This window comes from Meleagris gallopavo, chromosome 3, assembly GCF_905368555.1.
Source record: "Meleagris gallopavo chromosome 3, MGAL_WU_HG_1.1, whole genome shotgun sequence".
NCBI lineage: Eukaryota > Metazoa > Chordata > Aves > Galliformes > Phasianidae > Meleagris > Meleagris gallopavo.
This window is the reverse complement of record NC_139406.1, coordinates 73,651,456-73,665,321: the sequence shown is the minus strand read 5'-3', so window position 1 is coordinate 73,665,321 and position 13,866 is coordinate 73,651,456. Positions and strand designations below refer to the sequence as shown.

Sequence of the window (13,866 nt, the reverse complement as noted above, 5' to 3'; positions counted from 1 at the left end):
CAATACTAATGAATTTAATAGACTAAAATTTAAGTAAGAAATCCGTTTCTGAAAGTAGTATAGACAGAATTGTGATGGTATGACAAGTAATATCACAGTAAAGTTTAATAGTTCAATATCTTAAACCAGAAAATTATGCATTTATACACCAATGGATTTACAGAGCAAAGTTGCCAGAAATACTGAAGTATAAAATTAATATATCTTCAAGTCAAATCACCGGGCATCAAAAACCACCACTGGAATTGTGCAGTTAAAGAAAAATGTGTTGCAGTTCAAAAAAGATCCAGGAGAGGAAAGGGGTCAGGGAGAACAAAAAGAGAGAATGCATAAATCTGAAGTCACAGGTAACTGTATAAATTGTTTCTGAAATGCTCTGATAATTAACCCCACAACACTTTCCCTCTTCAGAAGGCTGTATAATAGCAAACATTCACAGTATGTCAGACAAGATTATTAATTATAGTTTTCTTAAAAAATGGAAAACTAAAAGTACCAAAAAACAAGGTCCTGAATTACACTCCAGAGATGTCCCTATGGTAGTTTGATGTGTTGATTTTCAGCCTTGAAGGATCCTTGCATCATTAATCTCAGTTTTCTTACACACCTTGCCCCCATGGCTTCCCAAATTCATTCAATTGCCTTTGTAAAAGGATACATCTTTTTGTTCTTTTCTTGTACATTATTCTGTACCCACATTCTCGGCATCTGATTGGATCTCTTGCCTTTATTTCATTTTCCGTATGACATTCTGATATGATGGAGAAAGAGAACAGCAATGGATGAACAAAAGCAGTACTGCTAAAGCACAGATAACTTTCAGAAATAATAATAGTCAAATTCTTTTTACTGGCAAATAAAGCATAATAGAAAATAATTGCACTGAATTTTAATAAGTAACTGAATGATCTTAATGTACTGTTAAGGGAAAAAAAAAAAAAAGGATTGGCATACTTGTATTGCTAAAAATTATCAAAACATTACTGTACAGAATACATTCCACAATCAAAACTCCACTAATGAAATCTTCATCTCAGCCCCTCTCAGCCACCAAGTTTATTTTCCTAAGCCAAAATTTTTCAGAGGCTTTTAAAGTGGCTATTCAAAAGCTCTAATTTTCACTTTATTAACTTATGTATAGCTAAGAGAAAATTTGGCTATTGCACATTAGTAAAAGTTGAGTATTTCCAAAAAACCTTGTCTCCAAGATGCAATAAATAAAAGTTCCACTCTCATCCTCTAGAGATGCAGGACCTCCACACAGCAGAAGAATTTCTAGTCAACGACTTCCATATCGATATCCACAGGTAGTCCACGTGTGTGGGAGCATCAGTGCATAAAGCTTAATGGATCATCAGGATCCACAATGCAGTTATGTAGATTTCTGTACTCTGCAGCACTATGATCGCGCATTCCTCATTATTAGAGCATCAAATATCATTAATGCCTTTTCTTTACCTCCACAAATGTAAATCATTGGCTGCTGCTTTGGAGGCTGAACGTCCTTCTGTGAATCCATGTTCTAAATAAAAACAAACAAAAAAAAAGCATGTTTTTTGTTGTTGGCCTACGCAAATATTTCAATATTTCCATCTGAAGTTGACAGAAGTTGAAAAACTTATTTTAAAATAAATACAAAAATATTCAAGCTGTGTTTGATACATGCTACGTAAGATGATTCACATTGAAAGAGACTTCAAAAATTCATCTAGTTCAACTTCCTCCTCAAAACAGTCAGCTCAGGTCTTTACAATCAGCTGTCAAAAAGCTCTGAAGATGGAGGCTGCACATTGTTTTATATTAAAGAGAATTTTAAACAGTAATGCTCACTTAATATTTTTTTTTTCCTCCCTTCTGCTGGTGGTAAGAGTTTTAACCTTGCTGGAAACAAAAACTAATTCAATTTTTTCTCTCTCATAGCACTAGATGCCCCAGTCTACCTTTTCATTGTTTGATCTAATTAATTAGAAATCCTGGGAGAATCCTCTGTTGGTAGAATAGTAGCCATTAAAAAGAAATTAATAAACGGGGGCGAGGGAGAAAAAATTCTGTGAAAATTCTAAAAGAACTACCAATTGACTAACTATTAGATAATCAGTAGTGCTCTCCAAGCATCAGTTCATGTCTTACTGTAATAGTTTAGGTCGCTCAACCTTATTTAGACTCAAGTATTCCTTCACAGTATCAGACAACTACTCCACAAACATTTCACTTTTTAGCAACCCTGATCTAACACGTAAGCACTGTTGCAAACATACATTTTGAGGTTGTGACCATACAGAGAAAGAAAGCACTCTTTTTTTTTTTTTTTTTCCTCCCAGTGTAAATCTAGGCTAGAATACAAATATATTCATGTTTTGTTTTGTTTTTCTTTGAGGTTGCTGAGCCTGGTTATGGGACACTTTTGCTTAATTTCCTAGTACACTTCCCCGACCTTCAGTTTGTCCCAACCTAAATGCACTAATGGCTTGAGAACTGGAGAATGACAGAAATATTTCATTCTTTGTTGGCAAGAGGCTGATTAGCAAATGCCAAATCCCCCTGCAAAACCCCCTATTATGCCACTTCATTCAAGATAATTCGAGATAATCCATTAAACTCTGTAGCTTTTAAATAAGGCTTTGCTTTATTGCTATCACAGTAGAACCTTAACATACATGCAATATAGTCATGTTATACCAATAGATTACAATTAGATTTTGGCAGTCATTCCCTCGGCGCTTGAAAACAACGGCACCAGACACCACCCCAAAGCCCGCCTCGGTTTAGCGACAGGCACGCCTCCTCCCCGCTGACCCCCAGGGGTTTTAACGGGCTTGGGCGGACCTTTCCCCACTCACCCCTCAGGGCACCACCGCCAGCCCGGCAGGGAGAAGCCGAAAGCGGCACCGGTCCGCACACGCCTCGTCGTCCTCTCGGCGCCGAATGATGACGTCACTGCGCAGCGCCGGGGGGCGGGGCCTGCGCTGCCGTCCCTACGCGCTGTGGAGGGTTTGCTGCGGTTAGCGGCTCGCGGAGCTTCTGCAGAGAGAGGGCGGGAGGCGCCTGAGGCTGGCGCTGGTAGCCACGAACCGGCGCTGAGAGAAGAGGGACCTTCTCTCAGGAGGAGAATGCTCCCAGGCCACCATATAGGCATTGTACGCTGGGGGGTATACACGAAGGAGCTGTGCGACCCGGGAGCGCCGACTTTTCCTATGAGAAAAGTTCCTTTCTCTGTGTCCTACAGAGAAAGCAGACAGCTGCGTGTTTAGCTTAAATCCTGCCACAGGTCTCGTCATACGAGTGAAGGGTTTTACGGCCGATGACTTTACTTCGCCATTCTTTTCGTGCTTAGAAACTCTTTATCTAAGATATATGACTACCAACTAAATCTCGGTACCCTGTGGGCTGTGCCATATATCCCCGCGTTGAAACAAACTGACAAGCCGCGGTGCTGTATATAAATACTATTTGTAGGATCGTGCTCCGCAGGCGTCCTGTGGGAGTAATCACATGTCCTCAAGTCCGCAGGAATTCTGCTTTATGCCTGGAAAACGTTTAACAAATACTGTTCAATATTTACAAAACGTGTTCATCATTCAAGAATCCCACTGATGTAAGGAAATGCCTCTTTCTGAATGTCGAATAAGAATTGTTTCCTGGGGAAACGATGAGGTTTTATCAGTTATAATTTGATTCTCTCATAGCAGCAAATCACCTAGATGGATAACCTATAAGTCACGTAAAATAAACTTGAGAAACAATAAATACTTGCTGTTTTCCTCATTTAAGCTAAAATTAATAACATACTAACGATTTCTAGGCTGCTCACCAGCTTTGTCATGCTGCTGTGCGAAAATAAAGCTAAATCTAACTTCTGAGTGCCAGAATAAAACACGTGCAAGAAAAACGGGACGTGCACGGCAGTGACGCTCGCTGCCCCCGGTCCTCCGCTGCGGTCCTCGGAGCTGGAGCTGCTGCCGAGATCAAAAAAAAAAAAAAAAACAAAACCGGAACGATCCCTTCCTCTGGTGATGGACACTAAGTAATTAACACTCCAGAAGTAACCAAACATTTAAATTAGTGAATAAAGCCGATAGTATTTCCCCGCATTCGTTTTGTATTTTCAACTACCCAGGGAGGTGGTTGAGTCACCGTCCCTGTATGTGTTTAAGAGCCGTTTGGATGTGGTGCTCGGAGATATGATTTAGGTTGTTAGAGTTAGGGTACTATGGTTAGGCTGCGGTTGGACTTGATGATCCTTGAGGTCCCTTCCAACCTGAGTAATTCTATGATTCTATGATTCTGTGATTAAAGCATCGAGATGATGCTTTAAAACCTACTTACTAATTATGCGCCATGAAAAAGTCGATTGTCTGCAGTCGCTTGATTCTATCCATCATTTAACTGTTCCCTCGGTGCAGAGAGAGGAGGGAGTCTTTAAAAGTCCATTACTTTCTCCGTTTGTGCTTCACGCCGCCTCCCTCGGGGTACAGCCCCGTTCAGATGGGCTGATAAACGCCGGTCCTCAAAGGACGTTTGGTATATGCGCTTAAATGCTCCTCGGCCTCGCAGAAAGAGCCATTTCTTCCGTGAATACGTAAGAGAAATTCTTCCGATTCGCGTGAAACTGCTACCGAAAACTCTTTGGGAAATCCTGGATTCCATTTCCGAACTCTTCAATTCCATTCTAAAATGGAATGGGAAACATGGCAAAATCCCTAATTTTTTACCCTGTACAGGTAACCTCCGGTCGCACGACCCGTACACGAAGACGCCCCGTTCCCCACGCTGGACAGGGAATGCTCTGCAACGCGCGCTGCCTCCGGCCCGCCTCACGGCGCCGCTGCTCAGTCCCGAGGCGCGGGGGGGATGGACCGCCCGCCCCGCGCAGCCTTAGTTACCACGGAAAGCCTCCGGCTTTCTGCCCTGGGCGGAGGCGTTACTCTCAGAGTGACGCCCAACGATTTAAAGCCTCTTTCATCTCACGCTGTTTCTTGTGGAGGAAGAAAGCCGTAAGCTTTCTAGGAAAGAAAAACAGAAATCGTGTATGATTATCTAGCTCCTGAGATGTCGGGTACAGATAAGATTGACGTGAATTAATTAGCACCCTTACAACTCAGGCTTAAAGATCCTGGTGCAGATGACACTCTGTCTGTGAAGGCTCGGGCTACCCGCTGAAGGTGCCTCCCGCCCGCCCGCCCGCCCCACGGGAGCTGAGTGGCTCGGAGCAGCGGGAAAGCTTCACCCCGGCTCCTGAGAGGAGCAGCTGAACGGAACCGGCAGACGGGCGGCACCAGGGCGCTTTGTGGAGGGCTGGGAGTGGCGGGAGCCGCAGAGTTGGAGTATAAAGTGCAAGGAGAACGCGGAGCGCAGCTGTTGCCGTCCCTATCCCTAGAGGCAGTGCTCTTCAGCCCGCCCTCCGCCCTGCCCTCGCCTAAGAGCCGCGCCGCTCCCCTGGGGTGGCAGCGCGGAGCGGTTGGTAAAGGCGGGCAGTTCAAACCCAAGCGAGGGAAAGCGGCTGCGGCCGCACGCGAGGAGCCGGTGTGGGTGGAGAGAAGCGAAGCGGCTTTTCACTAAGGGCAACGGGCCCCGAAGCCGGGCGGCGAGCTGTGGAGGCGGCAGAATCCCCGCCTTCCCCAGCCAGCTGGCCGGGAGGGAGGGCAGCCTCGCCCTTCGTCTCCTCAGGGAGCACTGCCGACCTCCTCGGCTGCTCTCGGTGGTGGGGGCCTCTGGGATCGGTTTTCTCTGCCCAGCGGTGTGCTAGATAAGGAGGTGAAGCTGTGTGTTCGTGTCCAACAGCCAGGTGACTGAGAGAACCCCCTCATCCCGACACTGCTCCCTAGGTAGCATCAGTTATCCTTATCGCTGGTACGTGAATGTGACAGTGAAAGCCTGTGTAACCGAGGAGAAACTTTCTCAGCTGTCATCCCACTTCTTGGTAACGTTTCTTTTGTACCTCTCTTTTTTACTCGTGCCCCGTCTCACTTTAGGTTGTCGGTAAGGGATTAAATAGTACTTTGCGTTAAATACATTTGCTGTGGAGGATCTCCAATTGCTTCACAAATTAGGGTAAGTTAACCCAGTCTGACAGAAGGGGTTGAACTAAGATATCGATTAGGTCTGGAAGCTCAAAGAGCATAGACTTCAGATAAAGTCAGTTTTATTGCAAGCATGTTTTCCATTTAAATATCTGATGGAGTAGTCCTGTATCACCAAAGCTTCACCTTTATCTGTTAGGTTAACAGGATGGACAGCGACAAAAAAGTACAGAAAACATTTTGTTAGAGGCAGGTTTGTACAGTGTGCGTTAAAAAGGAATGTAAGTTAGAATCCAGATCAGGGTAGCTCCATTCTAGAACTCATGTCTGTGGTATAGGTGCCATTTACATTGCCTTCCAGTAAACAACATTTTTTTCCTCTCCTTTTCAGGACGCCTTTTAAGTCTAGATGTGTCAGATATTCTAAGTCTAGCATCTGAATCCAGTCCTTACTTTAGTTTGGGTCTCTGAACATTAAATACTTTGTTCTGACAAAGTGCCAGAAAGTTTGCTGTTGACCTGTGGGCCAATTCAAAAACTACAGAATTGAAAAAAGGTATTTGAGAAATTGAAAGGGAAGATATGCCTTTTATTCCTTCCTCTGTAACAGGCTTGATATGTCCTTGCTATGCAACCAATCTGTTCTTCCTAGCTTGTCTGTTTCCTGATGCCTAAAAAGGAGCGTAACACTTTCAGCAATTACTTCAAGATCCTCAAGTAGGAAAGGCTTGGTTTTTTACATCAAAACTAGTAGATCAAATGTTTCTCCTGATGAGAGTGCCTTATAAAACAGTAAACAAGTCTTTAAGAGTTTTACTAGATAACTTTTATGAGTATAAATAGTATGCCATTCTATAATGGTATATGTCCAGCAGATCAGAAGGTCTCTCCTTTTGGTACTACAAGATCTGTGAAACAAGACCTAGTGTTTAATTAAACTTCAACTTTAAAAAGTGATACATTCTGGGAGGAAAATGTTTATGGAAAAACGGAGGTGTAAACTTGGATCTGTTGTAAAGAATTTTAAGTTGATACTGTCTGCTCTGTCCATATTGTAGTGGCTTCCCTGTAATTTTTCAGAAAAAAAAAAAAAAGACAAAATCAATATAGGAAGCTCAGAGGCTCCTCCTGCTGGACGTTGGCCCACTAACATTGTAATTTTTGCTTTTGCTTACAGTTTCAACGCTGCCTTTTCTTTAACTCTACTGTTCTGATCATCCCAACAACAGTAAAAACCTTTTTTTTCCCTGCAGTTTTATGCTACTTAAAAACATACTACAACTTTATGTTGTAGTATTTCAAATTTCCTCCATTCTTATTTTGTTAAATGAGTGTATAGCTTGTCTGTATCCAAGGAATGAGTAAAAAGCAATGAGGAAAAACAAGTGCGAAGGTGAGGTACTAGAATAAGGTGAAAATACTGTACTTATTGGGGTATATGGGAACCTGGCTAAATTTGTCTTTCTTTTCTAACTTTTTTTCTGCAAAAATTATTTTCAGTTAGGTGCATTCCTTGTTTTAAATCTAATCTTGTTTCATACTGTCATCAGCCTGATTTCACAGACCTTTATGTCAGATTCTAACAGTCTGTTCTCAAGTGTTGTGGTCCTCTGGACTGACACTGCAATCTGCTCACTATAGACAACAAAAGAAAATGGCTGGAAGGCTGTGCAGAGGGAATGGACCTTAAGGTGTTAGTTGACACTTGGCTGAACGTGAGCCAGTGGACTGTGCCCAGGTAGCCAAGAAGACCAATGGCATCCTGGCTTATATAAGAAATAGTGTTGCCAGAAGGACCAGGAAGGTGTTTTCCTCTCTGTAGTCAGCACTGGTGAGGCCATACCTTGAGTACTGTGCTTGGTTTTGTGCCCCTCAATACAAGAAAGACATTGAGGTTCCTGGAGGGTGCCCAGAGAAGGGCTACAAAGCTGTGAGGGTTCTGCAGCACAACTCTTATGGGGTGCAGCTGAAGGAACTAGGATTGTTCAGCCTGAAGAAGAGAAGGTTCTGGGAGACCTCATTGTGCTCTACAACTCCTTGAAAGGAAGTTGTGGTGAGGTGGGTGCTGGCCTATTCTTCCTTGTTGCTAGCAATATGACGAGAGGCCTCAATTTGTGCCAGGGGAGGTTCAAGTTGGATTTTTGGAATTTTTTTTTCTCTGTAAGAGTGTTCAGGTGCTGAAACAGGCTGCCCAGGGCGGTAGTTGGGTCACCTTCCCTGGAGGTGTTCAAGAAGTGTACAGATGTACTAAGGGATGTGGTTTAGTGGGGAAATACTGGCGATAGGTGGATGGTTGGACTGGATGGTCTTTTCCAATCTTGGTGGTTTTATGAAAGTATGTTCTATATTGCAGTGATCCTACAGAGTGCCTTGATCACTTGAAAATTGACCCTAGATCACTGCAGGATAATTTCTTTCCCCCTTCTTTCCCTAGGAGTTTGGGTTTGCCTCTGCTGTACTTGGTAGCTAAATTCCTGACTAGGTCAGTGCTGTTAGTAGCAATGTCTTAATGTTTGTTGTTTAAGCCACTATAAAAATTCCAGTTTTGTCTGGTCTAAAACTTCAGCAATAAATTGCAGATTTTTATTCCAAGATACCTGTTCTTGAGGCCAGCATCAGCTCACTGAAATCTTTGAGACTCTTTTGATTTTTTTTTTTTTTTTTTTCTTCCTGTGAGAACACCCCCCATAATAGTGTTCTTCATCGTATCTCCTTTATCACTATTATATCTTGTGCAACCCATTGCTATTTGGGGCAAGGTAAAGAAACTCCACATTACTGGTTGGCAAAAATCAGTCATTCTGTATCCTTACAATTATTACTTAAATGCATGCGTCAACTATTTATTATTTTTGGTTGGGGGAGAACATATAGTAGCTCTTAAAAACTTTAGTACTTGCTAAGTTTATGTTGAATTTCCTGTGTATATGTTGTATAGACAATGAATAGACAACATCCAAAGTGTAAATCTTCAGAACACTTAGTTTATTCAGAGAGCTGTGTGAAAACACACACCTTTGCAAAATAACATTTAAGTTTTAAGGCAGATGAGAATATGTTGTCTGCTTTGTAGGAGGTCAAATTTTATTTTGTCTGGGTACTGTGGGAGCTACAATAGGGAGAACTGTAGACTTGTCTCTTCACAACTAATCTTCTCTTTTTTTTTAATGTAAAAGGTATTTTCTCATTTGTTAATCTATTATCAGACCTTCTGCTAGTTCTTGAGGGCTACTGCTAGTGGTTTCATGAACCAATAACATAATGCTGATAAAAAATAATAATAAAAAAATTGAATCCTGTTGGAATGAGAGGGAAGTTGATCATTCTAACAACATCCTTGACTGTAGTTCATCTTTGTACTCATGTATAAGCACTGTTTCTATTAAGACTAATTAAAATACTTTTTTTTAACATGTATAGGTAGATTTATGCAAGGCTTCTTTTTACTATTCTGGGTGTCTTTTGGTGATTACTTTCATTGTTTGTTTCAGAAATAACACTGCTCTCTTCATTTACAGAGTTAAAGTGCAAAGCAGAAGATGTCAGATAGTCATTCAGTAACGTTCAATATTATTAAAAGAAATAGGTTAACATCTCCCAGCAGCAGTTTTAAATGCTCCAGTTTTAAAGACACTTGTTCCACTTCAGTAATTCTGGACAGCAGATGCAATGAGTCATTAAAAGATCCTGAAGCAGAACTTAAAGAAACACCGAGAGCAACAGGTTTATCTTTGCTACAAGAGCATTCTGACCATATTCATCCAAATGACCTCTGTTCTGTGTCATCTATTGAAAATGAAATGAATTCAATCTCCTTATCGGAGAGAAGAGAAGCAAATAGGAGTACATATTTTTATGAAACCCCGAAAGCGGGTAGAAAAGGCTCCTCATTACGCAGGAGGCTGCTTTTATCTAAGGCTGGTGCAGCTGTAGGAAGCTGTGAAAAACAAGCTAGTTCTTCAGAGAGCAGCAGGAAAAAACTATTTCCTTCTGTTCTGAGCTCTGAAGAAAAACTGTCACACATTGCTTCACACTCTTTGAAAGATGAAAGTTGCAACACCCTGAGAGGTAGTGCTGTGAAAACTGAGGGCTCTAGTCCTGATTGCCCAAAACGGCGACTATCCTTTTCACAACAAAGGACTTCTACTCTAGATGAGTCCAAATGTAAGGATCCCTCATTGCTGGAAACTGAATGTTTTTCTCCAATTGAGGGTAAGGATGTTACTGCTAGTAACACTAATGAATTCAGCGAGAGTATCCTTATAAGTGTTAGTGAACAGTTGCTTCAGACTCCTACTTACAGTGTGTTACCTGAGGCCAGTGATAGCAAGATCCTGAATTCTATTGATAGTCTTGTAGAGAACTTCAACTTTGAACTGTGCGATGGAAACAATCCCTCCGTTAAGCTGGCAAGTTATCCGAATATTTCAACACCTGAGGATAGTGGATATAATTCACTTCAACTGGACAAATCAGGAGACTTGTTGTCTGATCACGAGGGTTCTTTTCAAGAGGGCTTTCGAAAACGCAAAGAAGGTTCCAAAGTTCTGGATTTAAAAAAAAAGGCAAGAAAAATTGAACGAGTGAGAAGGTTGTCAACTCTTCGGGAACAGGGCTCACAGTCAGAGACAGAAGACCATCATGGCAGTCCTAATTCAGCACGAATGTTAGTGGAAGAAAGAAGCTTTGTCACAGAAGACCATGGATTAGTTTTAAAGGAACGGACGAGGGAAGACTCAGCTGAAAATTATGGAGATCTCTCAAGAACTCCAGCTCTGCAAGTTGTCCATGAAATTTGCTTGCAAAGACAAAGATCAGACAAAAATCAAATATCAAAGAATACTGATGGAACACAAATAGTTGCATTAAAACATGTTCTTGCTGGACTTATTGGCAAGAAAATGGGCCTTGAAAAATTAGATATTTTAACTGAATTAAAATACAGAAATTTAAAACATGTTCTTGCTATTGTTTTAGATGCTTTGACAGTGGAAAGTCTGTGCAGGTAGGTACTATCGCTGTTCTGCCTTCTCTCTCTATCCCATGAAACTTTGAAAATGTTTTTGTGAATGAATGAGGGTAATTTCTGGAATAAAGGGAATTATCAATATTTTTTTTGTGTGTAATTTAGGGGAAATTAGAAGAGGTTTGTCACAACTGCGTTATTCTACATAGTATTACGTTGTATATAGGAATTAGAGGAAAAAATAGAAGAGGAGATTAAATTAAAACTGTCACACTACTTGTAAGTTTCAAAACACTGACATACTTTTTCAAACCTAGAAAGTCAGTTATTCTTATTACAATTTTCCCAATCATTTTTCTTGCATATTAAATTTCCTCAGTTATTTCTAAGCACAAAGACAAAAGAGCTGAAAGAATATTGTTTAATATTCTGGATTTATTTGAAATCAATAGAAGTTGTCACTTAATTCAAAGAAATCAAGAGTGTCACGTGTGTTACAAGAGGAATAGGTAGAAATATCAGGGCTTAGATATTGTCAGAATACTTAATTCTTAGAAACATAAATTCTTAGAAACATAAAAGGAGCAAAATTAAGTGGCTTAAGTGGGAAGAAACTTATTTAATTTGGTGAACGAAAGATGTGCTATGATGTTTATACTGCATTTATTCACTAGATTTTTCTGTGTGTACTGTGCAGTGGTGCAGAATGTGTGAAGTTTATTTTATGACAATGCAGTGGTATACTACAATTCTGTAGTACGTAGAAGTACTCTATAAAATGACAAAAATAGTATGTGAAATCATGTGAAAGTCTTAACAAGGTACATGTACTGCTTTAAAGATTGTGAGTGGGTAATTTTTCATTCATTTATTACAGCATTTGGAAAGTAAGCAAAAACTGGCGTGAAATCATTGTACAAGATAAAAGAGCAGATAGGAGGAGAAAGTCGTACATAAAACAGCTGAAAGAAGAAGCTGAGGTAAGGGTTGTCTCAAAGGTAATGTTTTTGGTTTTGGTTTTTTTTTTCATGTGTTAAAGTATTTGAGACAGAGGGGGCAGTAAACTTTTTAAAGGTAGCTAATAGCAACAGTTCTAGCATGCTAACATGAGAATGTCATTGCTTTGATTTCATTGCTTTTCATCTGGTCCTAGTTTGAGTACTAGTGTTTAAACCATGTGATTTCCTTCCCCTACACCCTGAGCATATTTTGATCAAATGATTCTAGCTTGGGATCTTTAAAATAGCTTCTAACACCTCTATATCATGGTATTTCTCATTTCACTGTAGTCTACAAGTCCATTAGAATTCTGTACTACTTCCCAATTATTTTTCAGAGCTGCTAGTATCTTAACTTCTTCATGGTATTCTTGTGCCCATCAGAGGGAAATACAGATGGTTCTTAAGAGGTTTCCAGAAATTAAATGTATTATTAATATAAATATGCATTTTCAGGAGATTCTCCATGTGTGCACAATGCTTCAGTGCAATATTGCTTTAGCTGGAACGAAACAGTTAAATGTTTTATGTTTGGTAGATTTGTGATTGCTGTTGAGATGCATTCTGTTTCAGAAACATGAGGACCAATATGAAGGTAATCAAGTGCTAAAGACTGTTAGCTTGTTTACCCTGCTCGTGGGACTTTATTTTTAGTGGTTCCTATCTTGTCTCCTTACTAAATACAAATGTTTAATGGAAATACATGCACTGTACATATTCTGTTGTGCTGTTGCAAGGAGAAAACTTAGGTAGCAAAAACATTCTAAAATAAATAAAGCTCTGACTTGCTTCCTTCTCATCCCCCCTTATAATTATCAACTTTTACAGGAATACTTACTGAAAGCGGAAGATGCTGCCACAAGACTTAATGCCCTCAACAGATCTGCTCTAAGGCCAGTTCAAGCTCAAGCCAGAACTCCTGTACTGCAAACCCCACCCTCTTACACTGAACTTACACCCAGGAGATGCAGTTCTGTTCCCCAGACAACCAGTAGACAGGAAGAATACATAAAAGTAGGTAGCTGAGAAATTTGTCACTCTCAGTTCTAAGAAAATTCTCAATTATGAGAGCTAACTTACTTTTCTCTCCCTCCTTTTGCTACAGGTTGCTAAAACTCTATTCACCGATGAAGCTCTAAAACCCTGTCCAAGATGTCAATATCCTGCTAAGTATCAGTTGGTAAAGAAATGGGGGCTATGTAGCAGAGAGGCCTGTGCCTTTGAGTTCTGTATTTTATGTCTGCATGCTTTCCATGGGTCTAAAGAATGTAATAGCTTATCAGCGAAACAGAAGAACAAAAAAGATGCTCCTCCAGGAAGTGCCCAAAGCAAAAGAAATTTAAAAAGACTCTAAATTTGTAAGGCACGCAAGTCCTTACGGTTCATTCCTTTTTCCCTTCTGCCTAAGTACCGACACCTTGGAAGTCTAATTTGATGTAGTTTTGCTTATCAAGATAACTTCACGTGTACATATCTTAATTCAGTGCAGTTTTCTTTTTGAAAAAAGTGAATATTTTAAAACGTTTTGTTTACCTGTCATGTAGTAGCTAAGCACTTACTAACATCTTAATTATTCAATAAAGTATCTTAAATGTATTATTCAATATCTAGCTTACGGCATCTCATAGGTGTTTAAAAATGCAATTCTTGTCTTAATGACAAATTAAAGAAAATGTTTTTTTAAAGAATGTTTTTGGAAATTTCTTTATTGTTCACTTATTTTTAAAATATTTACTTTAAATACGATAGAAATACTTCTACCTATATAAATGGTGACACCTCAAAAAGAATGCATTAGTTGTCTGAATTTATGTTTGCATAATTAGAATAGTAATTCTGTTGTTCTTAGACTCCATAGTGCAAGTCAGTAGAAGAGTAATCT

General features: G+C 40.2%; 2 protein-coding genes across 3 annotated transcripts; one reads left to right on the top strand and one right to left on the bottom strand.

The window, feature by feature from the left end:
• Positions 1–87: 87 nt before the first annotated feature.
• On the bottom strand, positions 88–3,693 carry POLR2K (RNA polymerase II, I and III subunit K). Of its 2 annotated transcripts, none has more exons than XM_019614186.3 (4): positions 2,827–3,693; positions 1,459–1,522; positions 659–751; positions 88–239 (listed from the first exon to the last, which is right to left on the bottom strand). In XM_019614186.3, exons 2-4 carry the CDS (start codon positions 1,517–1,519, stop codon positions 217–219), a joined length of 177 nt encoding a protein of 58 aa, XP_019469731.1. In that variant the 5' UTR covers positions 1,520–1,522; positions 2,827–3,693; the 3' UTR covers positions 88–216. The 2 variants fall into 2 exon arrangements, with proteins under 2 accessions (XP_019469731.1, XP_003214302.1); XM_003214254.5 differs by having other exon boundaries at positions 2,841–2,996.
• A 1,860-nt stretch (positions 3,694–5,553) lies between these two features.
• On the top strand, positions 5,554–13,540 carry FBXO43 (F-box protein 43). Its single transcript, XM_085221477.1, has 4 exons — positions 5,554–11,025; positions 11,864–11,966; positions 12,813–12,998; positions 13,090–13,540. The coding sequence occupies exons 1-4, from the start codon at positions 9,560–9,562 to the stop codon at positions 13,336–13,338; spliced, it is 2,004 nt and encodes a 667-aa protein (XP_085077603.1). The 5' UTR covers positions 5,554–9,559; the 3' UTR covers positions 13,339–13,540.
• Positions 13,541–13,866: the final 326 nt, after the last annotated feature.

Bases quoted from the DNA above. Each gene is read 5' to 3' on its own strand.
- FBXO43 (XM_085221477.1), top strand. From the start codon at position 9,560: ATGTCAGATAGTCATTCAGTAACGTTCAATATTATTAAAAGAAATAGG. The intron at 11,026-11,863 runs GTAGGTACTATC...CATTTATTACAG, and splicing joins ACAGTGGAAAGTCTGTGCAG to CATTTGGAAAGTAAGCAAAA. The intron at 11,967-12,812 runs GTAAGGGTTGTC...CAACTTTTACAG, and splicing joins AGCTGAAAGAAGAAGCTGAG to GAATACTTACTGAAAGCGGA.
- POLR2K (XM_019614186.3), bottom strand. From the start codon at position 1,519: ATGGATTCACAGAAGGACGTTCAGCCTCCAAAGCAGCAGCCAATGATT. The intron at 752-1,458 runs GTAAAGAAAAGG...CCATCATATCAG, and splicing joins AATGATTTACATTTGTGGAG to AATGTCATACGGAAAATGAA. The intron at 240-658 runs GTATCCTTTTAC...GCACAATTCCAG, and splicing joins CAAGAAAAGAACAAAAAGAT to TGGTGGTTTTTGATGCCCGG.